At 41.5% G+C, this 26,894-nt stretch overlaps 2 protein-coding genes across 2 annotated transcripts; one reads left to right on the plus strand and one right to left on the minus strand.

Annotated features, from left to right (window-relative positions):
• The first annotated feature begins 2,433 nt into the window (after window positions 1-2,433).
• SFXN1 (sideroflexin 1) lies at window positions 2,434-18,159 on the plus strand. The gene is made up of 10 exons (XM_010001978.1): window positions 2,434-2,603; window positions 3,234-3,404; window positions 5,882-5,980; window positions 7,073-7,148; window positions 8,005-8,090; window positions 9,318-9,445; window positions 10,491-10,540; window positions 15,719-15,768; window positions 16,404-16,451; window positions 17,862-18,159. The coding sequence occupies exons 1-10, from the start codon at window positions 2,440-2,442 to the stop codon at window positions 17,956-17,958; spliced, it is 969 nt and encodes a 322-aa protein (XP_010000280.1). The 5' UTR covers window positions 2,434-2,439; the 3' UTR covers window positions 17,959-18,159.
• On the minus strand, window positions 17,920-26,302 carry KIF20A (kinesin family member 20A). The gene is made up of 18 exons (XM_010001977.1): window positions 26,128-26,302; window positions 25,581-25,670; window positions 25,344-25,463; window positions 24,894-25,032; window positions 24,613-24,800; window positions 24,378-24,522; window positions 23,484-23,684; window positions 23,141-23,252; window positions 22,971-23,042; window positions 22,264-22,407; window positions 22,016-22,181; window positions 21,619-21,780; window positions 21,006-21,145; window positions 20,812-20,914; window positions 19,954-20,161; window positions 19,494-19,585; window positions 19,072-19,209; window positions 17,920-18,569 (listed from the first exon to the last, which is right to left on the minus strand). Exons 1-18 carry the CDS (start codon window positions 26,284-26,286, stop codon window positions 18,297-18,299), a joined length of 2,652 nt encoding a protein of 883 aa, XP_010000279.1. The 5' UTR covers window positions 26,287-26,302; the 3' UTR covers window positions 17,920-18,296.
• Between the last annotated feature and the right edge of the window lie 592 nt (window positions 26,303-26,894).

The raw sequence follows: 26,894 nt of genomic DNA on the forward strand, positions 1-26,894 counted from the left end.
GCTATCCTAAGCAGTTTTTAACCTTTCTTAATGAAATTCTTAATGTAATTATAAAAATATTGAAACTTGGCCTTTCTTACAAATAATACACCAACAGGAAGCATTCACAGAATGACTTACCAGCCCTAATGTACTTTCTTTTTTTTTTGTGGAAAATAATTTTTATATAAATTAGTTCACCCAGCTTTCACAGGGTGCTGCTTTGCAAAACCAGCAGTTACCATTTTTTACCAGAAGATGGACTGTTCTTTCACAATACACCACAGGAGGGTGACTGTAGTGGTACAGTGCTAAGAAAGGGAAAAGAAACCTAAAGAGCATCTCCTGTTCAGATTCTCTGCCTGAGGACTCTGTTCTCCAGATCTGCCTTCAGTCTTTTTTTATTCCCATGATCTGTGTTGATACTGTGACATGCCTGGTGAGAAATGCAACACATGAAAATAATCCTGTGTTTCATAACTGTGGAAGTGCTTTACAGAACACAGGAGTATGGAATAGGAAGACAAGGTTATTCAGCTGGAAGCGAGGGATGAATTCTCTGTGTCTTACCCAGTGCCCCTCCATCTCTTGTCATTACTTCTGTGAAATAATGACTTGTCTTGCTGTATCAGCAGGACTTAGAGCACAGGTCAGGAGGTCTCAGACCAAGTAATCTGAGACTTCATCTGCTGTCTTGAGCCAAGTCATGTTATTTAATTTTCTGTTTCTTCTACCTGCGTGTGTGGTGAGGCATGCTCTACATGGCTGAATAATTCCCGTTCTAAGAGCAATTCTGGCTGATAAGTGATTCAAGGCAGAATGATTTTTACACAGTCCTCATCTGCTTTAAAAGCTGATTTCATAGCTCCTGTGAGACATATTACAAGATGTACAATCTGCTTCTTGTATGACTATGAGCCGATTTAGCTCACTCTCCAGAACACACCTTTTTCAGGGTTTGCATTGGTGTTTTTTTTGCTAGAAATGCTGCTCTATGGTACCTTCTAAATATTTTTTAGTTTCCTCCTCCTTCCTGTTGCTTCAAGCTGCTGATTCAGGGCTGATTTTATAGATGAGGAGACTTCAGCCTTTATTTCTTTAGTTTACTTTTCCAAAGACTTGCAAGGTTTTCCACTTGCTGTGGAGGAGAAAGATATAATTACGTTTGAGAGGTGGACAACAGATTCTTCAGATTTCATTAATGGTCTTTCCTTTTTTCCCATGAATTTCACATTTTTTAATGATGGAGACACTTTACATTATTAGTTACTTTCTTTTTGTGATTTTTTTTTTCTTTTCTAAATCATGTAAGTTTCATCAAATTGACCAAAATGTATCAGACAGCTTCATGCTGTTCTTGAGTTGAGGTGAAAATACTCTTCGCTGGCAGTTTACACCATATGTATCAGTTGTCCTCATAATGATGATGTTTTTCCTGTTAAAACAGATTAAATGCCATGTGGTATCATAAGTATAGATCAAATTTGAATTACAAGCATTGTTTGGAGGATGGTTTTGTTTTGTTTCAACCAGCTACTGAATGTGTTGCAGAAAAGTCTGTTAAGAAAGTTGAAGTTCATATAACTTGTGCTATGCAGGGACTGTCCTTCTTTCATGAGCTGTTGAGGTCAACTTAGTCATCCTGAAGTAATTTTTAATTTTCTGGGCCTTAGGCCCCATAAGTGCTCAACTATGTTAGTTCAAGACCCTTCCTTGTAGCTCTTTAACCATCTTTGAAGTATCATTAGGAGATCTAGTCGTGTGTTCATAATGTGGCAAATTGTTGCATTATATAAGCTTTGTTTTGTTAAAAAATGGATTTAGAGAAACAACATTTATTAAAATAAATGGTTTGGTTTGTGTTCCTAATTTTTGTTTTCTTTTGCTGTGCCAGAGAACTGGATTTTATTAAATATTCCTTCTGTCACTGCACTTTGTAGCAGCTCTTTAGCCATCTCTTGAAATATTTCATCTCTCATTCTCTTCAAGACAATATTTTCAATAAATTCTAGTTCATCACTGAAATAAAGCACACTTCTGATTAAGTATATTGCTATTTAGTACAGCTATTAATAATTTTTAATACTTCTTTTTCATCTGCCTCATCCTCAGATACTTGTATGTGTATATGATGTCTCTGTACCTCATAATCAGATAGTTGTGCTCTTACAAAGGTGTGCAAACAGACAGAAACATTTCTGTAGACATTTAACTAAATTCTTGCTTTTTTACTTCTATCAGTACCAACCTCATTAAATCCCATTATGGTCCCTGACATCATCTGCTTTCTGGATATACACTTGTACCTTTCTACCTCAGTTCTGCAGGTAGTTTGGTGTATGTTCTGTTTTTGTTACTCTAAGCATAACCACTGTTCATCTTCCAGGTTAGAGATACACTATGAAACAGGTAGAAATCTGAATTGCAAATATTCATGTTTTCTTCACAGAGTTTTTGAAGATGTCAGCAGATATACCATTAAATATTAACATCAAGGAGCCGCGCTGGGACCAAAGCACTTTTGTTGGACGAGCCAGTCACTTCTTTACTGTAACAGACCCTCGGAATATTTTGTTATCTGATGCCCAACTGGAAAATGCAAGAAAAATTGTGCAGGATTATAGGTATGGCATTTACAGCTGGCACAAAAAGTCAACGTCAGTGATAAGTACTTGGTTATATATTTTAAAGGAAATATTGAAAACACTGTATTCATTGCACCATTCTTTTTCATATTTCAGAACTTGAAACACTTTTTTTTTAAAACAAATGTGCTAATGAATGGAGAAATTATGTCACCTGAGAATCCCTGTTAAGTATTCTGAAATACAGAAGTGTCCAATTCTGAAAACAGTTAATATGACAACACAATTCAAAACTTCCTCTTACATGTTATATTGTTTGAAGCAAGAAGTTTCTTAAATTCTTGCCAAGTAAAATTTTCAAAGTTTCACACTAATGACTCCAGATATTTTATCTCTGTTTTAGCTCTTAGATCTGGTACAGGTTTGAGTAAATAGAAATTTGGTGCTGGAGATTCCAGCTCAGCCAACAGAACCACCACTGGAATTTTTGTTGTTTTTATTTCACCAGTCCATTTAAAAGCTGAAGACCTACAAGCTGATGATGAAGCTGGATTAACCTGACATGAACATCCTAAAATTCTCCAATGCCACATTTGTCACTGGAAGTTGCAGCACTTTGTAACCCTTGTGCTTTCTGTTGTCTTGTTTTCTTTTTCAACTTGTCCCAAGGCAAGGTGTTGTGGCACCTGGTTTGACAGAAGATGACTTGTGGAGAGCAAAATACATCTATGATTCAGCCTTTCACCCAGACACTGGTGAAAAGATGGTCTTGATTGGCCGAATGTCAGCTCAGGTACCCATGAACATGACTATCACAGGGTGTATGATGACCTTTTATAGGTAAGTGGTGGCAATATGACACACAAAACTTTTGCCTACTAATTAGAAGAGTGAAAATCAATGTTATTTGAGTCCCATTTTATAATATTTATAATCAATATTTCAAAATGTAACATTTTGCTTCTTTTTATCTTCTCTCTCTGCGTTCTGTCACACTTACTAATGATTTCCTCTAGAAGTAGTTGTGAGATAAGCCCTTAGCTCCTCTCCTTCACCATCCCACTTTTCCTCAGACTAGGAAAGTTGAATGTTCCAAAACCCCATCCTTGTAGGAGAGTTGTGTGGAGGACAAAGAGGAGGAGAGATCCCTGGGAATTTCTAACCTTAAGAGATCTGGCATGTAGGATGCTCTCTCTGCCAAGTGAGTACTCAGTCTGCTTTGGTCCATTAGTCATCGAGTTTCTCCAGCTCCTGTCTGATCCTTCCATTTCCTCAGTACTTCTTAAATGACCAGTACAGGGAAGTCCACAGCAGAAGCCAGTATAATCTGTTAATAGACTCCAAGTCAGAAATATTTCTCTGACACAGTGTTTTGTTAGCAAGACCTGGTGGGAAGTTCAGAGGAACATCTTTGATGCTGAGGTTTTACAAATGCTTGGCTCACTCTCCAGAAAGGCACAGCCATTTTGAATGGTGCATATATACCTCTGTGTTTAAAAAACAGTCAAGAATGTGAATAAAACCATCAGCACAGCTGCCCAGTCACAAGCACTGTTTCCTCTTAACTAGTTACTCTTTTATGCATGTTCTGTTACTATCTGTAATACTTACAGCAGCAATAAACCTTTTCTTTGCATTAGTCACTTAGAGTCAAAACTAGCTGATTTATTAGCCTGGAAGATGCTGGTTTCTTTGGCCCAAACCCTCAATAGTACTAAGAGGATTTTGTGGAAGGCCTTGGGTGATGCAGTGTAGCATCGATCTTACTGCACATCACTGAAGGAGATAAATTCCCTGTTCTGTCCATGAGGGTTCCTGGGCTTGTAGCAGGACAGTGTGAGTCAGGCCTGAACTTCATGGCAAGTCCAAGAGCAGTAGCAAGGAAGCAGCTGCATTTGCACAAGAAGAAAGAACAGCAATAATGACAGAAAAGATCCAGGTAGTTCATCACTGTTCTTTTGGCATCTCATTCGGATACTGGAAACCCGAGGGAATAAGAGTACATTTTTATATCTCCTGAGTCTTTCCTTTTTTTTGCAGTTTAAGCAAATAGCATATCTTCCCTTTTCAGAACCAAAGCCTTATGATAGACACACACCTTCTGCTCCAGCAGCTCTTCTTTGCTTTCCCTCCTCTTACAGAATAATTTGTACTGGTGCTTTTTCTGTAGTAATCTTAACTACCATATCATTCCTCCAGTGAGAACCACCTTTCTGTTACCATTCCTGCCGTGTTAATAAATAATCAAATTAAGTGTAGGCTTTGAAGTCCTATGAAAAATTATTTTAATGGTCAGGAAATAGTTTTCAGTAGCAACTGTTATTTTTGGTGGCCTGACAAATTTTGATGGAGCAGAATCTTCAGTGATTTCTCCACTGGAGGCAGAGTTTATGATCTGAGTACACAGAGAAACACTTTTCCCCTAGTGTACCCTCCTAGCCTCCAGGTTTTTGGGGATCTGGCATTTCCTGATCCAGAGGTCCTTAGTGGGTTTCTTTTCATATGTTAGTCCCCTTGTTTAAACATGCTACTGTTTTGAGAGCAAAAGCATTAATCCCTCCACAAACCACCCTGTACATTGTGAAACAAATTGTCACTTTTGTTCCTTATCAGCATAACCATTTGTAAAATTATTATATCTGCAGTTTAACTTGTTAAAAGGGGACTCTGCCTTGTACAGAATATTTGGAGCTTGTTTTGTGTTTTTTTTTAAATGACTGGTCATCTGGTTCCTTCTGTTCTGAACCAGATTAATTTCTGTGCTGTGCCTGTACTTCTTAAACGTGAAGATATTTTCATTACAATCATTTTTTATTTTTGAGTTGTCTTTTTAGCTGGCTTTATCTGGTTCAATGTCACAGGGATTTATTAAAACAGTGGCCTCATATTAGCTTTTGAAGACTGAGAAGGTAAATCCTGTTTCCTAAAATCCACCTCTCAGTCACTATGGACCTTCCTCAGGGAACTAGCAGACTGGAAAGGAACAATAACCCCAGAAGAGTATTCTATAAATTAGAGAGCTTCATGTTTCTCTGTGTGTTTTTATTAAGGGGTTTGCTATAATGCTTTTGTTATTACAGCAAAGTTATGTCTCAGGTGAACCTTGCTATTTAATTACAATGCTTTTAAATTCTATTCTTAGAAGTAGCTTGTACTTTCACTATTAAGACAGTCTCTCACTGACTGTATTGTTTCCTTCAGTAAAACAAGAACCTCTGCATAATAGCTGCTTGCAGTTGCTTTTCTAGATTTGCTGTCATTTTTCTGTGCTGTTTAATCAAACTGTATTTTTAATAACAATTGTTTCTCTTTTCAAGAACAACACCAGCAGTAGTTTTCTGGCAGTGGATTAACCAGTCCTTCAATGCTATAGTGAATTACACAAACAGGAGTGGTGATGCCCCAATTACTGTCAGGTCAGGCACTGAACCAGATAATTTTGATATGTTTATAAATTGCTCTCTGAAGTATTGGAACATGGTTGGGCTTCAAAGTTTTAGGTGACAAAAGGATAAGTTTTTTCGTATATGCTTATGATGAATTTGATATGCACAGATGAGAAGTCTGAGAATGATGGAGGCAAGAACTCCATTTTAGCCATGAAAGACAAACCTAAGCACCTTGATCATGAGCACTAAGAAGCATAGGATTTTATAGGAGTCTGTGTTGCATTGCTCAGTAACCATTTGAAAGTCCCCATCAGTTCAGTGTTATACCAGAGTATTTTTAAGTTGGTATTTTGTGTGGACCTTCAGGTGTCATCTTCTCAGTGCCCTGTAGTGCAGCACACACCACCCTGTGTGCTTATTTACCCAGAGAGGACCCTCCAAGGAACTGGTCTGCCCACTACTTGTTTCTACTTGAAGGCAAAGAGAGAGACTAAATAGATGCAGAAAGCTAGAAATCATGAACAGGAGACTGGAATAGCAGTGCTTGACTTGCTGGTTTTGAGGCTGACTTGCTTAGAGATGTCCAGGAGAAAGCAGTGGATTCAAGGACATACAGACACCTCCTAGCTGGGAAGTATGTAAAGAATATTTTAGGGCAGGTTGGGTTGGATCTGGGTGCTTGTAGCATAGCTGGTCTGCATGTAGGGGTTTCAGCACAGTTGATTTTAGTTATTACTGTAGACATGACCTTAGAAATCCAAACTGATTTTATTAGTTTAAGCAATTAGGAAATTAAATACGGAACTAAATCCTCCAAAGTGCTCATTCACACACGTGAGAAAATGCTGGACAGATAGCAATCCAGAGCCAGCAGAACCTGATTCAATGTTAAAATGTTGCTTGAGTGTGAATTTTACTGCTAGGGAAAGAAAAGTGTTTAATTTAGTGTCTCATTTGAATCTTCCATCCACATCTTACTGCAGTGTCACAAAAAACACAGAAAGGTCTGCTTCTTAACTTTTGGGGAGGCATAACTACATGTGTAAAATGTAATTATTTATAAAAGTGACATAAACATAGTTGTTGTGCATGTTCAAATGCTTTTATTTTTTGTTTTAGCCAGCTGGGAACAGCTTATGTTTCTGCTACCACAGGTGCTGTTGCAACAGCTTTAGGACTTAATGCACTAGCAAAGGTATTGCTGCTATTTTCTCCATTCTGAAATAGCCTCTGGTGTTCTGTGAGATGCTAATGGCTCAATTCTCCTCCTGTGTGTCTGTGTCCTGTTTTGCGCAGTTCCCAGTATGGAGTTGTAATGGCCTTTGGCAGCTCCCTTAAGATCCCAACCTTATTTTTGCCCCACCTAGAAAGTTTTATATATATTTCAACCAATCTGACCTCCTAATCAAACAGCCTTCTGCTTTCTTAATACAAACTGTATCTAATAAGGTGCCTTTTATGCAGTGTGTTCTTTTACATGTCAAAGTATCAAATAGCATAGGAAAAAAGGTCCTTTACCAAAAAAAAAACAAACCCACAGCAAAAATCTATTTTGTACCCCTTTGCTTCTGCTCTAATGTACTGGAAGTGGTACAGCACTGACAGGTTATTTGGGAGACAATTCTAAGCAGAATAATTCAGATTATATAAGCCATTGACTGGATGAATAGTCAGGGCCCTTAGATATAAAGCAGCTGGTGTGGCTGTTGCTGGTGTGACTGTTGCTGTCTGTGACCTTGCCAGCAGGGACAGGGAAGTTAAGGACTGTTTAGTGCTGCTGTAGAGCTCAGGGGCTGGCACTTCTCTGCAGTGATACTACCAAGTTAAGATTGTTTTTGTCAGTCTCCTGCTCACTCTGAGGAGGTATTTATGGCTTAGGTCTTGTTTGTTGTTTTACTTCTGCCCCGCTAGTGAGTTTGCACTGAATTTGAATTTAAAGGAAACAAGTCTGGACTTTACTTAGCACGTGAAGCATTTTGATAATTTTAACATGACCTTGGGAAAGAAAATTATTATGTAATTAATTTTCTTTTTTCTTCTGTTTTTTACAGCATGTCTCACCTCTTATAGGACGGTTTGTTCCTTTTGCTGCTGTCGCTGCTGCCAACTGCATTAATATTCCACTAATGAGACAAAGGTAGAAAAAGAACAAAGATCACTCGTTCTAGAAGAGGGGATGTTATTGAGTTCTTAAAACAGCAAGTTACTAAATAAAGCACATAAAATATCTTTAGCTCAGTTCAGAACTTTGCAAAAACCTCATGCATGGTCTTGTTTGGATTGATTGATTGTGACAGGTATAAAATGGAACATCCTCATTCTCTTAAGATAAATATCCATGGAATTCTTCAGTCTTAGGTTGCAGGAACCAAGTACCAGTCCTTCAAGACTTGATCACATGGACCCTTTAAATATAAAATTCCACTTTGGAAAAAACCAGTAATTTCAAAAACGGGACTTCAAATCCCACGTCAGTCAGTCATAGAAGTCAGACTCTGACTTCTGATGCAGAAGTCAGTCATAGAAGTCAGACTCTGACTTCTGAGATCATCTGAGATTACAAAAACATGCACTTTCTCAGAAACAAAATTTCACATGTATTTGGATTTGACTAGGACTAAGAATAAGAAGTGGGAAAAAAAATTTCCTCTTATAAACACAAGGTTTTGGGCAATAAATTGAACATTTAAACTTCACATTCATAACAAGGTTCAATCCATAGCAGCATTTTGTCTCTTACAAAAGATGGGCAGTCCTCAGTATGCCTTCCCTTCTGTCTGGATGTTCCCCCCAGCATGTGAGTCCATCCTGCACTGGAACAGCACACTCCCAGAAATACATTTTCTTAGTGCATCCTTGTATGCTTTCAAATATGGTCTAAGTGGTTAAAATGAAAACTCAGACTGGAATGCCAGAGGGGAGTTTTCACAAAGACTTATGTTTTAGTTCAGTGAAACTAATTTTCCTATATTCCCTGCTTGGCCTGTGGGAAAGGACAGGCTGCTTCCAGAGCAGCCCAGAAAATTCCACTTCTCTCATTTACTTTTTGAAGGAACCTTTCCTTTCTGTGGACTACAGAAATAACAGCTCTCTTTTCTTCCCCCTTGGAAGGCATTAGACCAGGCTCAAGCAGCAGATTGCTGTTACAAATATTCAGTTGGTTACTTTTCTGAGTATTTTTCCCCAAATTTTTTACTGCCTTTTAAAGTTTGTTTGCCAAAGTGCTACAAACAGGTTACCTCAAAAATAAAATAAAAACATTAATTCTTTCAGTTAACAGTTTCAAGGGGAGAGAGGTAAAGTGACGAAAAAGGTGGACAAATGCATGTCAGTCACTGTTCTGTTTTTACCCCTTATCCAACAGAGAACTGAAGTTTGGAATCCCTGTCACGGATGAGAACGGAAACAGACTGGGTGAATCAACAAAAGCAGCTGAGCAGGCAATTACCCAGGTGGTTATATCCAGGATTCTTATGGCTTCTCCTGGCATGGGTAAGAATAACTGAAGTCATGTGCAGCTCATGGTTATCATTATCTGGAGCCCTCAACACAGGGAAGACATGGAACTGTTGGAGGAGCTCCAGAGGAGGCCACAAAGATGATCTGAGGGCTGGAGCAGCTCGGCTATGAGGACAGGCTGAGGGAGTTGGGGCTGTTCAGCCTGGAGAAGAGAAGGGAGACCTCATGGCACCTTCTAGTACCTGAAGGGGCTACAAGAAATCTGGGGAGGGGCTTTGCACCAGAGAGGACAGCAACAGAACAAGGAGTAATGGTTTTAAACTGAAAGAGGGAAGATTTAGGTTAGATATCAAGAAGAAATTCTTCACCATGAGAGTAGTAAGGCACTGGAACAGGCTGCCCAGGGAGGCTGGGGAAGCCCCTTCCCTGGAAGTGTTCAAGGTCAGATTGGATGAGGCTTGTGCAGCCTGGTCTGGTGGGAGGTGTCTCTGCTCATGGCAGGGAGGTTGGACCTTGATGATCTTTAAGGTCTCTTCCAAGCTTAACCACTCTATGATTCTATGATCAGTTCCTAATGTAAGAAAGAGCTTAAGTTCCATGTAAGTGATGTTTCTCAGGGGCCAGATTATCTCACAGTTACACAGGCAGTTTGTATGTTTCTGCCAAGAAGTTCCACAAAGAAATGGATGTTTCTTACTATGAAAACAGCCACAGTCTGCTACACTGGAGTGCAGCAGGAAAGCTTCTGGGACACTTTTGCAGGAAAGATACAGATAACAAAGGAACCAAATTCTGCTTGAGTGGAATTAGTTTAGTGAAGAGTAGGTGCTTTGAGCAGTGCAAAGTTACTGAGCTCAGGTTTAGTTACATGTTACGTCAGGAATTTTGCTTATTTGGAGAATTTACCTTTGTAATTACCAATCCAGTGTTTTGAATTGGCAATGTGAAATGAGAGCTCAATTAATGACAAAAGGCTGTGAATATTGTATTATGGTAGTAGTTCATCTTAACAGAAAATGAGAACCAAGTGCCTCTTTCTTCAAGGTTAATGCTTTATTGTTTCCCTTCTCATTTGCAGCAATTCCTCCCTTCATAATGAATACACTGGAAAAGAGAGCCTTTTTAAAGGTTAGTCTGAAATATGTACATACTTCCTCTCATAAGTTAATATTTCCTCTCATAAGTTAATATATTCATGAATTTTAAATACTTGCTGAGTCTTGATATTTGCCTCCCAAATGTGCCTCCACTCTGGGAGGACATTACTGCAGAGTTTGCTTTACAGCTGCCACTTTCTTTATGTTTTTCTTAGAGATAGCTAAGTTCTTTGCATCACATTTTAAAATAATATTGAGAAAATATGAGCTTTTTCTGTTATTTTTATAGTTGTTCTTTAAATGTGAGGTTCCTCCTAGTCTATAAACCTTCCTTGTACCAAAACTAGGAATACAGTTTATTAGAATAATATTTTTAAATGTTATAATGTTTTTTTCTGAGGGTATCAAAAAGGAGGCTTTGCTTAGCTGCTGTAGTAGCAATTTGACTTTGGAAATTATAATGCTGATAGAAATCTCTTTTGAAAATGACCCTTTAAAATTTACTGGATGATCAAATGCAGGGTAGGCATGGAATGGGAATGCTTCATAAAAAACATTGCATATTTCCTATATTCTGTTTAGGCTAATCTAGTGAAAAGTCAAACACCTTGTTTTAGTAAATATATCAACTAAATCAACATTATGCACTGTGTGTGCATGAGAGGGTAAATAGCAATAATTGAATTAATTAGAGGGTTGTCTAACACAAGATAAATAATATTCAGATGAGGAAATATAGTTCTTTGCCAGTAAAGGGAGTTCTACCTTCACCAGCTCTTGTGTAGAGTTAGATTACCCAGTGTTTCTGTATAGATAAATGAGACATTGGGAAGAGGTCCCAAGTGTCTTCAAATTTTAATAACTTGTTTTTTCATGAAGGGCTTTGCTTTCCCCCTCCCCTTGTTAACAGAAACCATTATTGCTGTAAAAACAGGAAATGTGGTGCTTGAGTTTTAGAGTGGAAGTCAGTGTTTGCTGCTTTTATCTCCTGAAAGAACTGAGGCTGCAGTGCATCAAAACCTGCTGTTTCTCTGCAATATAAAGAGCCCTGTACTGATCTGGCTAATTCTTAATTGCTGACTTCTTTTGACCTGTGCCCTGTTTGCAGAGTAGCTTGTGGTACTGTTCTTGAGAATCTGTTACCCAGAACACTCACTTTGTTTATTTGTTTTGGGTTTTTTAAAAAAAAAAAAACACCTCATCAATTATGGGCAAAGATTATTTTATATGTATTTGACATGGCAGAAATGTCAGAAATACATCTCATATATCTGATATCAGCTCAACTGGCAAATACATGACATTTGTGAAGAAGTTGCAGCAATTTTTAGGGTTTGGAGACAATTATCTGCTGGTTCTGTGTGGTATAATCAATATAAGAGTGTTGTGAATTTTTTCAGATCAGCAAAAATGAGCGATTTCTTCAGTGACTGCTCAGTTGTCTTTGGTACATCATGACCGTTTATGCTCACCTGTTGCTCCCCCTCAGCCTCAAAGACTGTGAGTTCAGGTGAAACCCTGCTCTGCAGGTAGTCAGTGGTAACACGTCGTAGACATTAGTATTAAAACCATTAAGGAATGAGCTGCATTTTTAACAAGCAGCTTCTGCATGTTCTCTTGAGGTTTCGGAAGCACCATCCCATTTGCAGTCCTCCAACACCATCCACACAATGCTTTACTAACTCATGTTCTTTAGCCTTTGCTTTCTACACCATCACTCCTGAAAATAATTCTTGTATGCTTGCCAAAGCCTATTGAGCAACACACAAGGCCAGAAGATAGTCAGATGGTAGTGAAGTAATAAAGGAAACAGAATAATGCTCTGCAGTAAGTGGGAGAGAAAGAAATGCTTCTGGATTGCTAGTCTCAGTGATAGCAGGTTCTCATCTGATATTTTAAATAAGATACAGGTTAGATAGCACTGCTCAGCCCCTCTATTCTGACACTGTTCTGCACAAGGACATTTTGGTGGTAACATTAGTATGAATTAGCAATATTCCCAAAAGTTATTGCTAGAAAATGACTCAAGAGTGCTTTTAGAATATGAATACAGGCACATACCACTTCAAAAAGAATCTAATCCCTTCTTGACTTGAAAAAATATTTTTTTTATTTCTGTACTTTTGCTGTAGGTTTCAGCAGTGGCTTTGGCTGCCTTTTTTGTGATTATGCAGAGCAATAGTTCTTGATTAGGCTGTATAATGTTTGTCTTCATTGTCTTTACTGCCAAACTCTTGCCTAGCTGTGTGCAGAACCAAGTTATTGTATCTACTGCAGCAGGAGGATCCATAAACAATCTTGCTCTGAGGCACAGCAGTTACAGATTTACTTCAGTTATGGGTAACCTTTCTCTTAAGGAAAGAAATTGGTTTTTTTTTCCATAGAAACTTCTGAAAATTCCAATTGTCACTGAAGTTCCAATTTTATATTTGTGCTCTTCCAGCTTCAGCTGCTGTTTCTCTGCTGTTCTGCAAACTGTGTTAACTTTCAAGCTGATTCCAGAAATTTCCTCATACATCCTTAAAACATGTTTCTTGGGGTCTCTTAGTCTGCCTCTAAAATGTGTCCCAAATTGTTACAAAGCTAGAACAGTCTTATGCCTCACAGTTCTCCATGCATTCCTGATGTAACTGTCATTTTACTTATTCTTTTGTTGTTTTTTAAAAAGGCACAGCTAGCCTGGGAGAGCTGACAGATTTTGAGATCCAACAGTGAAAGGAAGCAGTTATAAAAAAGCTGATTCTCCTTATGGCTTTTGTTTGCTTAATTATCATGTCTCCATTTTCTCTGTGTGCACTAGACCACTAAAGATGCCATAAAGACATCTGGAAATGAAATCCTAATTCATTGGGACCTGTTTTTTTCCAGTCAAATGGTAGTTCTGTATCACAGTAAATTCCTCTGCTGTCTCATGCTTCTCCATTTTATCTCTTTGTTAGGATGTTTTGCTTTATTGTTTTATATTGTTCCCTGGGCAACTCTAATTCTTAATATTGACCTCCCTGGGTTAGAGTTCTACCTCACATCTTTCTTGATTAGTGCAGCCTGGTAACACTCCTAAAAGATAAAGGCTGTAACTCAGATCAAGTGCCTTGGCAAAAAAATGTTCCATTACATGAAACAGATGTTGTTTATATTGTCTGTACAAACAGACACCTCTCTCAGATCAATGACCAACTCTGATAAAGGCATGAAAACACCTATTACTCTCATGACACCCTTGAATCATATAATCACTTAGGTTGGAAAAGACCTTTAAGACCATCAAATCCAACCATTTATCCTACTCTCCCAAGCCCAGCCATATTCCTAAACACCACATCTAGACAACTTTTAAACACATCCGGGGATGGTGACTCAACCAGCTCCCTGGGCAGCCTGTTCCAATGTCTGACAACCTTTTCAGTTAAAAAGTTCTTCCTAATATCCAGTCTAAACCTCTCCTGGTGCAGCTTGAGGCCCTCTAACAATCTTTGCAGTTCTAAAATAATATTTGGGGCATTTCTGTTGTGTATCTCAGGCCCCACACTCACGCTGCCATGTGTAGCATCCCTCTCCTTTGATTCTCCTCAAGGACTGATGTCATTGGCAGCAGTTTGACTTGTGTTCTTAAACGTGTACAAAATTTACCAACACCACAGTCCTACACCCCTTCCAGTCTCAGTCTCTTGTTGTGAACTCTCCCAGTGTATTAAATGTAAAGCATTTTGAGTGGATTAATGTCAGCTGAGTCAAACGAAGGTGTGTTTAGTGGAATCAGAACAGGGAGCACTGCTGGATTCACTCCTTGTCCTTCTTGCTATTCCTGTCTTTTTCCGTTTGTTATCTGTTGTTGCAGGTTATGGCTGAGTTGCACAGTTCTTCTGCACTCATTTCTGGATTACAGATTTGACTCCAGAGAGAAAAAAAAAAAAGAAAAGAAAAATGAAAAAAAGAAGCAATCTTCTCCATCATTTCTTCTCCCTCAGGCTCTGGAGAAAGTTTAATCCACACAGGCTTGTTTTCTGTGCCTCTTGCACTGCTGTGACCTCTCTTAGCACCAAGCCTTGTCCTGTTGATCTTTTCTAAATTTTTTTCTCCTTCTTCTCTCAAATAGTGCCCTTTTTTTTTTTTCTTGTTTCTCCTCTAACTCCTGTATATTGAGAAATGCTTCTTGCAGAAAAAAAAAAAAAAAGGTCATCTTTGTTGAAATTATCATCCACTGTAACATGTTGTTTTTAATTCAGCTGTTTTAAAATCACCTTCCTCTTACCATAGCAGTTGTGTGTGTCCTTCTTACTGGAGACCCTGATTGTTTTGTAGCACCAGCCCATTGCAGCAGAGACCTTTTAACAGGACTGATTTTATTTCCTTAGTAATTAATCTAAACTAAAATCCTAACATGGAGCAAGTGGATTCCTAAATAATTTAAGAAAACTGTCACATTTCTTGGCATATGTCTGAGTTCTGCTAAAGTTATAAGAATGAGGAATGTGGTGAAAATGCAACCATAGGTTAATGTGTTGCCTTCACAGCCTTGTTTCCCCAATTTTTCTACCCTTTCTTCCTTCAACACAAGTTGAACTCTGGCACAACTGGAGTGTACCAGACTGTGCTACAAGGGCAAGTTCCTACACATCAAAGCAAATCATAAGATGAGAGAGAAAGGGCCAAGAGAAGCAGACTTGCATTTTTCCTTGACACAGCCTTTATGGTTGGTGGCTGTAGTTGCTTTTGCTCTCCAAGTAAATCTCCAGTTGTAAGGTAAAACATTTGATGCCACTGAAGAGGTGGGAGCTGAAACCAAACCCAGCTCTTCTCAGGGAAGCCAGAGCAGAATTCCCTGTGTCCTTTGGAGGTGTGGCAGCACCTTGTACCTGCAGCACTGCTCCAAACTTTGGGTGTGATGGTAGGGATTGTGAGCTTGTGTGACTCAAAGGAAGGCCCACCTACTCAGGATGGGGTTGTGATTAAAACAGACACCTAGGGGAGTTTCTAGGAGACACTCAGGGTAAGTGTATGTTGGTATCACTGGGAATTTTCTTACTACTTTCCAATGGGATTAAGGTCTCAAGCTGGAGTTTAGCTTTAAGGTATGCTGGTAATTTTTGCCTTCATCACATCCAAGAATCTTTTAGGTACAATCTGTCTCTTACAAGAATTCCAGAAAATTGGGAAGGGGGGGAGAAAATATAGTGTACTCACTGTGTGCTTTTTTTTTTTCAAACAGAGATTTCCTTGGATGAGTGCCCCCATTCAAGTTGGGTTAGTTGGATTCTGGTAAGTGGTTTCTTTGGGTTCTGGCTGCTGTTTTAAGAGGTACTTGTAGGTTTTTTAGAGGAAGTAGCAATATTTGTATTTTGTTTAAAGAAAAAATCTGAGCTAGAGGCTACAGCAGTTACTTCACTCCATATCTATAACTGATAACATTTTTAAAAAGCCATTAGTAATGAAGAAGCTGCCAAGAAAAGCAGAGGGCAGGAGAAAGGGAGTGGCAACAAAAGGCATGAAGCATCTTGATTAGAAAATGTGCTTTGGCTGCTACCTCCACAAACAGTAATAAATTAATCCTGCAGGTTGATTAATTCCTCAGACATTTGGTTAATGGAGTTTAATTTGCTGCTGTCTAGCATTTTATGTTGTCATGCACACCAATGAAAAACACTCAACAGACATCAAATGGTAATTTTATGCACATTTGTAAATGTGATATTGATGCATTTAGTACTACATAGTAGGTAAATATTTCAGAAGGTAATGCAGTGAGAAATAAAGGTTACATAGCACTTCATGGAACTTTACCTCACTGTACATACACACACAAAAAAGCTTTCTGCCTATTAGACTGTGCCTAAAGGTTTTGAGTTCTGTTTTAGCACCTTAAAGACTGTAAAACCTGTTTTTGTCTCCTCTAGTCTTATATTTGCAACACCCCTGTGTTGTGCACTGTTTCCTCAAAAAAGGTATGTACTCCGGTTACATTTTTCTTACTTTAATATTACACTCCCAGATGCATGCAAGGTACTGCAGAAAGAAACAAGTGGTCATTGCCTCCTAGAGGATACAGTCTTAGTTACTATATAACAAGTCTGATAAACATGAGAATATTCACAATGTAACTCATCAGTAATATATAATAGTTGAATTAGGCTCATTTGTTTACAAATTCCTAGCAGCTTAAGATGCAAACATAGGAACAGTGAACAAGAGGTTTGGGTGAGTAGTTTTACCATGCTGTTTCAGGCTAAAAAGTGTGAGCTTGATAATATGGAGTTAAGAATCACTGGAATGATTCATTTAAAAAAAGGCTAGCATGGTCCAACCAATATATTCATGTCCAGGAAGGTTATGGCTTCATGAAATACAGTTAAAGCCCATTTTATTTTCAGCTGGAAACTCCTCTGGTTATACAGAACAGCACTTGACTATAGATGCTAATTTGTAATTTTATGGGTTTTTTCCAGAAATAATTTTTCACTGATACACAAATAGCTCAGTACTGAAAATTGCCTTAGAAACAACATTCATTATAGCCTGGGTAGGTTATCTACAACTGAAGTTAGCTCAGTTTGCAGTCTGAAGAGGGTCTTAAATTCAACTAAGCTGTCCCTCTCCTAATATAAGTGGTATCTGAACCAGCTGCCAAATGTAGCTTAAACAATACAAGCTAGAGCTGAATCTGTTAAAATATTGAGCAATTAAAGTAGCTTTTGACTTCCAGAAAACAAAGCCTTATTCTCATCCAATCCCATTGTTTGAGTACAACAAAGCAGTCTGACACTGTTTCCCTGCCTTTTCCCTTCCCTGGCATAGAAGAGAGAATTATGGTTATAAAAGCATTATGAGGCCACTTGGACAGGACTTGAGAAACAAGCTCAGCAAGTGTGGTACAGCACTGGATTTTAACCAGGACTCTCCTGTTTCATAGGAAGATTAGACCTTAAACTGTTTTAAGAAACTGCAGCTGTTTAAATGACCTTGCAGCTTATTTCACTTTACTGTGAAATGACTTCTAAAAGTAAACTTTTTATTCAACTGAATAAAATAAGTAAGTTAAATAGGCAAATATGTTACATTTAATAAAAACACCTTTAGGAAGGTAAGTTTCTATTGCCAGAAACAACCTCAAGCAACTAAGTAGATTCCTACCCTTATTCCTTCCCTTAGTCACAGCCATTTCTTGACTCCATAGCCTGATTGCCTTTTAAGCAGGGATTCATTTGCCCCTGGTCTGTGATTTATTCCTAAGAAGTTTAAAAAAAGAGCTGAAAACTCTTTTCACAAACCAGGTAGTTTAACCAGATGCACCATCCATCTTATTGTACATTCAAGTGCTTGTTATATATAACCATTTTACTGTTTCTTTTGCTTAGTTCTATGTCTGTAACACGCTTGGAGCCAGAATTGCAAGCCAAGATCCGAGAGAACAGCCCTGAACTAGAACGTGTGTACTTTAATAAAGGATTATAATTCAAGGAAGGGAAAATATCTTTCAAGGAGGATCTTGTGAACTTATTTTTTAATTATGTGCCAGCATATTTGAAGATGAGAACTCACTTCAAAGTTGTTCTTTTGATTCATCTGCATTATTTTATATTCAAAGACTTTCCTTGTTGTAGTGTTTAAAGGTCACTTTGTCCACTTTGGTATCAATTAAAAGTTTAAACATAACATATCCAAAAATGTTTACATAAGCTCTCAAGCAGCTACAGTAACAATAAACAAGCGCACAAAGAATAACAGATACTATTATATTGGATTTGCCACCTGTTCCAGTAATAGCGGGGCAGGGATCTCTTTGTGAAAAGTCATAGAGCAGCTGAACGAAGATTCCACCCTCTGCCAGCCACAGGACGGGGAGCTGAACGTGACAGGAGGTTGTGTAGGAAAGGCTTTTTACCAGGAGGCTGATTAGGTTGTAGGTTTTCCCTGTTGGCACAGAACCGTTTCTTTAAGGTAGATGCTGGGGGAGCCTGGAGCTTCTGCACAGTGTGGTACTGTTCAGCAATGCAAGCTGCTTTCTTCCGCAGGTCTAGTTTCACCAGCATCATGTTGTTCTGCAGTTCTGCCAGTGTTTGGTCCTGAGAAAGGGAAGGGGAAGGCAGTGGATTTTTAGAGATTGACAAGTTACTATGAACTAAAAAGGATAAACTGCTTTTGCCAAAATCCACTAACCAGTGTGCTAAACATAGCCAGGCATAAAAGCTTCTACTGTCACCAGTTCAATAACAAAGTAGGAACAGTAAGACTAGGAAAAAGCTGGACGCATCCTGCTACAAACTTGCTGCCATAGAAACTGTGATAAGAGTGAAGTGGGTAAGAAAATGAGAACTCTGAATTATCCTACTTTAAGTGCAGACTGTCCATTAACTGAGCAGGAACAATTTGAGCCTCCTTCAAGGAGTTAAATAGGCAGCCTGACTCAGCCATTGAAAAAATTAGCAATGTATAGCTCCCTTAATGTAACACAGCATGTGTCTAGAGAATAAGTTATTTGCAGCTGCAAGAACCTAGGTTATTCTGCTGATTATGGCCAAGTGCATGCCCTAAATCCCCCCGTGCAACCCACAACAGACACGTTACCTGTCTAGCCAGAATGTCATCGCATGTGGAGAGGGCTTCTCGAAGTCTCCCTGCACTTGTGCTGTGGCAACACGCCCTCTCTGCGGACTGAAGAGACTCCCCAAGCTTTTGTAACTCTGAACGCAGCAATCTGACATTCTACAGGAGAGAGACATTTAATGCAGCAGCTTGCCCTGACATTGCTCTGCAAACAAAGCCCCTCCAGGGCAGTGCAGACATGCAGCACTGAGGGAGGATCCCCTTTGCATGAGGTGCTCTGGGGTCACTGATACCAACACCTCCCACACCTCTGTTTTCAACAGACTGATTTCAACTGGAACTATTTGTTTAAAAACCCAGAGACAGCAGCTCCAAATGCTGTTCAAACTGGCAACTTCTGTGCCTTGCAAGTGTTCCTTTCTGTGACACTGAGATGGAGTTACCTTCTGTCCATCCTCCAGCTTCCTGTCCACATCCGCAGTGATGGGTCTGGCAGAGGGAGGCGGCTCCAGTAATTTCTGGTACTTGCGCATCTCTGGGAACAGACAAGAAATAGTGAGCAACAACAGGTTCATCATCTTGCAGCTTTCCTCAAGGACTTCCCTTGAGAGAAGCTTGTCACAAACAGCTGAGAAAAGCTTTGAGTTTGTGCAGATGTGCACAAAGCTTCTCCCTTTCAGTTACACAAAGGGACTTTAGAATTTGAACACGGTGATGATCCTGCCCTGAAGTCCATTTTCATGTGAAAATTAAGTGAAACCCTGTCCATCCAGCACATGATTCCCACCATCTACAACTCAGAGAATGTCTGAATCCATTGTACCCAACTGAAGAGAGTATCTCTAACCCTCTGCAAGGATTGCTTAGGCATAATTCAGAGCCAGGGCAGCATCACTGCCTTACCTGCTGTTGCAGAATTTAACTCCATTTGACACTGCTCCAGCTTGGCTTTAGTATCTGCCAGCTCCTGCTGCAGAGCACATGAGGTAGCCACTCGCTTTGATCGACGCAAGCCTTGCCCAGAGTCCTTCTCCTTAGTATTCAGGCTCTCCAACTTTTGGTTTGCCTCCTGCAGAGCAACTTGGAGCTTCTCAATCTTCTCATCACGCTCCTTAGGAAGCAAGTTTGATCAAATAATCAACAAGATTTTCTTAACACAGCTTTATTTTTAAACCATCAATGCCTTTCTTGTGGGAGACTCCATACTTCACACTTTGGGGCCAGCCTTTAATTTCTTGAAGTGAAAACAGTGAACCCATTTCCTGGGATAAAACACGTTTTTTACAGCCTCTAAAAGACAAGGGATTTGTTGAGTTTGCATCTTCAGAGAGGTCTGCCACAAGTCCCAGAAGCCACTCAAATGCCATAGCATGAGAAATACAGACAGACCAAGACCCATCATCACAACTAAGAGTAATAAGAGAAATCCACAGAACTTGTGTTAATCTGAAGAGTGCAAAGCAAGCCACCAGCAAAAGGAGGGAGGGAGAGGATAGTGCTGAACAAAGAGAGGAGTCAGAACAGTTGCACATTAGCTTGCAGATTAAGGACTGAACATTAGAAAGCCTCGTGAACTACATAAAGCAGTAGACAGGAAGCTAGAATTGTGGATCAAGCTATCAAGCTGAACACAATATCACAAAAAAATACCAGAAAAAGCAAAATCTTCCCTTTAATTTTGCATAAGTCACCTTCCTGGACTCAGGTACCCTCCCAGGCCATTGACACTTTCCTGATGTCATTTAATTGCCCTGAACAAACCTGGATCTCCTCCTGGTAATAGTCAGTCAGTAACTCCTTCAGGTTATTGAGTTTATCCTCATACAGTTCTTCCAGCATCTCCTTCTGAGCATCCGCATGTTGGCTACAAAGAGAGCCAACAACTACACATCAAGGTCTGGCAGTTCTTGGTAGTTTACACCTATCCAAGGGAGGGAGGTCAGAACAAGCTGTACCTGCACCACTGCTCCTTCTGTTGCATGTGCTTCAGCATCTCATTGCAGATCTCCTCACGGAGGCGCACTTCTAGCTGCAGTTTCTCCTGCCGCTCTTGCACCAGCAGCTCTCGAGCAGCTTCCACGACACGCAGCAAATCCTGCAAGGACACAATTGTCACTGCCCACACTACACAGCAGGACTGAGACCTGGGATAAACTAGAGGATCTCCTACCTGTAGGCTGGGGTGATCTAGGTATAAGATTCTTTTAGTTGCTGAGAAAGGGGTTGCCAGTTTTACTTAAGAGTTCCCCTTCCATGAGATGGCTTAAACAACACTGCTGTCCAGGTGGATTTCCCTTCTAGAGTAGAGGTTATAGGCCTGCACCAAAGCTCTTACTGTCCCTATTCCACAGATGACAAAGTGTATCCACATTAAGTGTGTGCTTCAGATTTAGACCAACTGTGGAATGTTTTCCTCACAGATTCCAAATTTCCTGGGTCCCATATCATTCTGAGGTTCTCTGTCACTTCTTGGTAGAGCCAAACTCCAGCCACACCTTCCAAGCCAAAGCTAAGAGTTCTGTTCTCAGCCCTCCATCCATAAAGGCTATAAAACAAATCACAACCCACCTCCTTCTCATACATGGAGACATCTGCTTCATCCTCACTGTCTTCTGATTCTACTTCTTCCTTTGCTGCTGCCTCTAGACCCTGACTGGTTCGCCTGTTGTGCTCTTTGATGATGGAGTGTATGGTTGGAAGTGCCAGCTTTGTGGGAGGTGCCTGAACAAGCTGAAGGGGAAAAGACCATCATTACTAGTCCATAAAGCCCAGAAGTTGGGTAGTCTTTAAACATGGCACTTCTGTCAACCCTCTCAGTTTAGCAGAATCTGGAAATACTGTAAGGATAATAATCCACTGGAAAAACATAGAGAAGACACACAAGCATTCCCCTGCCTTGGGATGGAAAGGGGCCCATTCCCACAGAAGCAGGATGCATGGCATGATCCTGGTGTGTGCCACTTACTTGGCTGGCAATGGCTGAGAACTTGGCTACATGCAGAGTTTCATCATATGTAGATGCACACTGGTTGATGTTGACAATCATGCAAGAGCGCCCACGTCCAGTGAAGAAACCCTGGAAAACGCGGGTTAACTTGCTGTCCCGGAAGGGAACCACAGTCTGCTTCAATCTGTGGGGAGAGGCAAGAGTGAGCCCAAGGGGAAAGCAGGACAGCCTGCCCACGTGCTCCCTGTGCAGTTCTGGACACTGACTTGGTCTGCTGGTTCTGGCGCAGGGCAGCAATGCAGCGGCCCAGGGTGTGCAGGGAGGTGTTGATGTTGTTGGCTTCCTTCATTCGGTCCCCGCTCTTCTGGTCCTTGCAGCGCTCTGACCCCGCAAGGTCACACAGGGACAGCCTGAAGGAAACACAGGTGACATCGACACAACCCGCTAGGTTTGTCCTGTTCTTGCCAGGTTCTACAGTTCAGACACCCTGCTCACCTCCCCTGCATCCCCATAAGGGCACAGAAAGCTCCTCTGGGGTGTATGGGCTCCTGCTGGACAGAAAGGCCTACCCCAAGCATAGGGGCTACCGAGCTAACACCAACACCAGCTTAGTGGTGTCAAGTTCAAAGATTCTTTACCAGTCCTCAGGACAGCCACTTCCCAAGCCATTTCCAGATAACTACATCCCAGGAACAGGCAGCAACAGGACTCAGATCAGCCCTACTGCACAGACAGGGTTACTCACACTTACTCTCATTCAAAAAGCCAGAGAACTACCTCAAGGTGAACTTTGCAGTACTCCTCACAAACTCCCCAGTCAGTTCCAAGGCTTAAGAGGGGAAACATTTACTCCTTCCAAATACTTTCAATAAGACCTTCCTCTGGGTACTTCCCAGATCCCAGATCCACAATGAAAGAGACAAAGTTGAGTCCACAGAGAAAACCTCCAAACACTAGAAAACATGAAACTTACTCGCTGATTTTTGGAACAACTTCACTGGCACCTCTTTGTAGGTGCAGAATCCGAATGGAGAAGACACTGTGACTGCAAAGAAATACGCAGATATTTTAAAAGGGAAACAACTTTTAAAAGCCCCTCTAAATTGTGTGTCTGCCTTAAAAAAAAAGCCTTCCCCTTCAGACCTGCGACTGGAGTTCTGGTTCATGTGGGTGCTGGCAAAACTCTGGTTTTTCCGACCCAGTTTCAGCAGCTTCCAGGCCTCATCCGCATCCTGGACATTGATCCAGTTCAGATCTGGAAAAGCAGGCACACATTGGGTAAGGCAGTTAGGACACTGGAAGAATCACAGCCCCAACTTCACCATTGCATTTATTTGGCATTAACAAACTTAACACGCCTGTAATCCAGAGATCTGAGACCTCTGAGAGGCCAGGGGAGACATGGTGCTTCCCAACACATCACTGCTAAGCCACCCACCCAGTCAACAAGTCTCCTTAGCAGGCCATGTCTTCCAGGTTAATCTACCTTTCACATAGGGGTTGCCAGTCTGGTCCTCACAGAGCCGCAGCGTCTGCCGCTTGCGGCTCTGCCCAGCCTGAGCTGGTTCTAGCAAGTCATAGATGAACTCATTGTAAATCTCAAAGAAGGAGACCCAGATGGAAAACTGCATGTCCTCTGCCTCGGTGAGTGAAATGCGATCCAAGTCAGCCCAGCGAGGGCCCAGTTCTAGGGAAAAGGGGAATAATAATAAATAAAGATCAGGATTGCAGCTTTTCACAGGTCCAACGTGAATGGTTTAGCTCCCCAGTGGGATTATCTCTCTTCAGCAAAAGCACTATCCTATTTATTCTAAATGCCTCCTCCCATTTGTACCTGCGCTAATGCCTGTCCCCACTGGGACAGGCTAAAGTTTCCTTTAACAGAATCCTCCTTTCTCTACAGGGACTTGATACACTTGATCTCATCTCCAGAAGAATAGGCTATTTCAGGCAGGAACTTTTCCCAGTATAAGTGATTAAGGTCCTTATTACCTTAATCACTCTGAGCTTCTGGATACCTGACTGGCTAATTGCTCCCAGGTTTCAAAGTCTGGACACAAGTGCTCAGTGCAACACAGCACATTAGCACCCTGCTTTCCAACCATGCTCATTGCATGGCACTCAGGTGCTTAGTAACCATATCCCTGCAGTTTTCATTTCACAAGGCTTGGTTGTTGTGCAGTGCTCAGTTCTTGATATGTTGGCAAGACACAGGTACCAAGTTCTCCAGCCCAAACATCCTTAACTTTCAAAGGGAAAAACCTGTGAGATTACAGCACCTTTGCTCCCTGACCCACAACATCCAAGCAGCCATCACCCTTTCTTTCCCCATCCTCCAAAAACAAGAAGCAGGTAGTACACAATGGGACTCCAGACATACCTTCTGTCTGGCTGATGTCAGAATGGTTGGTGAGTTGGCTAGATGAGGAGAGCCCAGCAACTCCACTGTCAAAACTGCCACTGGTGGTGGCCTGGAGCTGGGATTCAGCACTATGACTCCTCTTCAGTGGCACTAATAGCTCATCCTGGAAGGAAACAAACAACATGGGCATGTACCTAGTACAATACCATCCTTTCTCTGTGACCATGGAACCTCCTGGAAAGCACATGCTTACCTCCCACAGACCACCCCTCAGCATGGTCTGCTTCTTGGTCTCCTCCTGTCGCACCTGCCTGCTGTCCAGCCAGATCACCTCACTGGAGAGGGAAGGCTTCAGGTCCATGGCCTGGTACAGCCGGTCCCCCACGCTGTTGAAGATGACTGCTAAGGAGCGAGGCAGAATCCCCCCGTCTTTGTTGCTGCCTAAAGCAAGAACAGCAGCAGCAAGCTGAGGATTCCCATGTAGAAGCAGACAACTCCTTCAACAGGCTACGGACACGTAGCACTTTTCCTTACCCTGAATGGTGTGAGTCTTCCCTGAGTTGGTGATGCCATAGGTGTAGACCAGCCAGTTCTGCCCATTCAGTACATCCTTCACCACCTGCTTCATTGTCTCGTCGAAGAACAGTTTCTGCCCCACTTCTGGTCCAAAGATCTGCAAACAAAACACATGAAAAATGGCCTCATGTAGATTTTTCCTATCTGTTCAGTTGCTTATCTACAGCCTTTACTGTGCTTATAGCCTCATGAACAAGTTTGGCATTTGCTGCCAAAAAAGTTGCCAGGATCAGCTTAAGATATAAAAACTAGGGAAAAGGCAGCAGAAGCAAACTCAGAGAGAATTTGACAAGGCTATAGTTTGGGCAGTGCCTTGTAATCAGTGTGTCAGTAGGGCAGCTTTTCAAACTGCAAGGTTGGTTTAAGCTCAGAAAGCTTCCAGATGGATTGTTCGTCCCAGTTACCTACCTGAGTGAAAAAGAACCTGTGTGCTGCTTGTCCCACTCCACGCTCTGTGCTCCGCATGGTGAAGGAATCCTTAGGGGCTTTCAGAAGCAGGGTCTCTGAATTCTCAATGCAGACACAGCCCTAAAGAGCACATAAAAACCCCATCATCACAACACTGTCAAGAGACCATCACAGGGACAGCAAAGGGTGACAGCACAAAGGCACCCAGCTCAGAGACTGCTTCAGTCAGTGGCTCACCTGGTCTTCCCCTTTTTCCACTTCTGTAGATTTCAGAGGTCGAACTCTCAGATACACTTTTAATTTTCCATTATTGTCTTCAGACACAGCCTGCAAAATCAGGACAGGTTAAATATGGCAGCCAGAGAGGCAGTACACAACCATTTGTCAGAGCACCAGCAGGAACCATAATGTGAAACACGTGTGGCTACCCCAACTAGTGCTCAGTAACTAATGAACATTCTTCTCATCCTAAAAACCCTGGCAATACCTGAAGCTTTCCTAGGTATCTCCAGCCACACCAGCATTTCTTTTCTTACTAGTGAAACAGACCAACAACCTGAACACCTGACACAAGTCCAAGTGCCACATTAAAAGGCATTGTGTTAAAGGGCACTTACTGACTGTTCCCTTGACTGCAGTCTGCTCATAACTGGAACTTCTCAACATTTTGTTACAGCCTCAGATGAAGAGTCTCTGTTAGCCCTGCCTCACAACACCTTTGTGCAGAGAGACAGTGGCAACCACTCAAAGTATTACCCTGTTTGTGACAGAACTCCAACCTCACCTGCTGGGAGCCCTCCAGATTTGGAGAGATGGCAGAGAACTCAGACAGCAGGTCCCTGCACACATCAGCCCCAAACCCTGTCGCTGTGGATTCAAAAACAGGGGAGGCTGCAACATCATCATCAGAGAACATCCCCGGGGAGGCAAGTCCTTGTGCCATGGTGTGTCACAGCTCCTGGAGAAAAAGGGCACAGAAAGGACAGGGTGACATTACAGCAGCCTCTGGGAGGCCAAGCTCTGCTCCCCAGGCGCACACTCCAGTGCACACAGCCTGCCAGCACGGTGTGCCCGCCGGTTCCTCACAAAACCGAACGGAAAGTGCCGCGCAGAGCCCTCCCTGCACACACAAACACACACACGCAGAGCCCTCCCTGCACACACAAACACACACACGCAGAGCCCTCCCTGCACACACACAAACACACACACGCAGAGCCCTCCCTGCACACACAAACACACACACACACGCAGAGCCCTCCCTGCACACACACACAAACACACACACGCAGAGCCCTCCCTGCACACACACACAAACACACACACGCAGAGCCCTCCCTGCACACACACACAAACACACACACGCAGAGCCCTCCCTGCACACACACACAAACACACACACGCAGAGCCCTCCCTGCACACACACAAACACACACACGCAGAGCCCTCCCTGCACACACACAAACACACACACGCAGAGCCCTCCCTGCACACACACAAACACACACACGCAGAGCCCTCCCTGCACACACACAAACACACACACGCAGA

The sequence above is a fragment of the Chaetura pelagica genome, unplaced genomic scaffold (assembly GCF_000747805.2).
Source record: "Chaetura pelagica isolate M959 unplaced genomic scaffold, ChaPel_1.0 scaffold356, whole genome shotgun sequence".
NCBI lineage: Eukaryota > Metazoa > Chordata > Aves > Apodiformes > Apodidae > Chaetura > Chaetura pelagica.

Bases quoted from the DNA above. Each gene is read 5' to 3' on its own strand.
- SFXN1 (XM_010001978.1), top strand. From the start codon at position 2,440: ATGTCAGCAGATATACCATTAAATATTAACATCAAGGAGCCGCGCTGG. The intron at 2,604-3,233 runs GTATGGCATTTA...ACTTGTCCCAAG, and splicing joins AAAATTGTGCAGGATTATAG to GCAAGGTGTTGTGGCACCTG. The intron at 5,981-7,072 runs GTCAGGCACTGA...TTTTTGTTTTAG, and splicing joins GATGCCCCAATTACTGTCAG to CCAGCTGGGAACAGCTTATG.
- KIF20A (XM_010001977.1), bottom strand. From the start codon at position 26,286: ATGGCACAAGGACTTGCCTCCCCGGGGATGTTCTCTGATGATGATGTT. The intron at 23,685-24,377 runs GTATGTCTGGAG...CCTTTTCCCTAG, and splicing joins TGACATCAGCCAGACAGAAG to AACTGGGCCCTCGCTGGGCT. The intron at 20,915-21,005 runs GTACAGCTTGTT...CTCTCTTTGTAG, and splicing joins CAGAAGGAGCAGTGGTGCAG to CCAACATGCGGATGCTCAGA.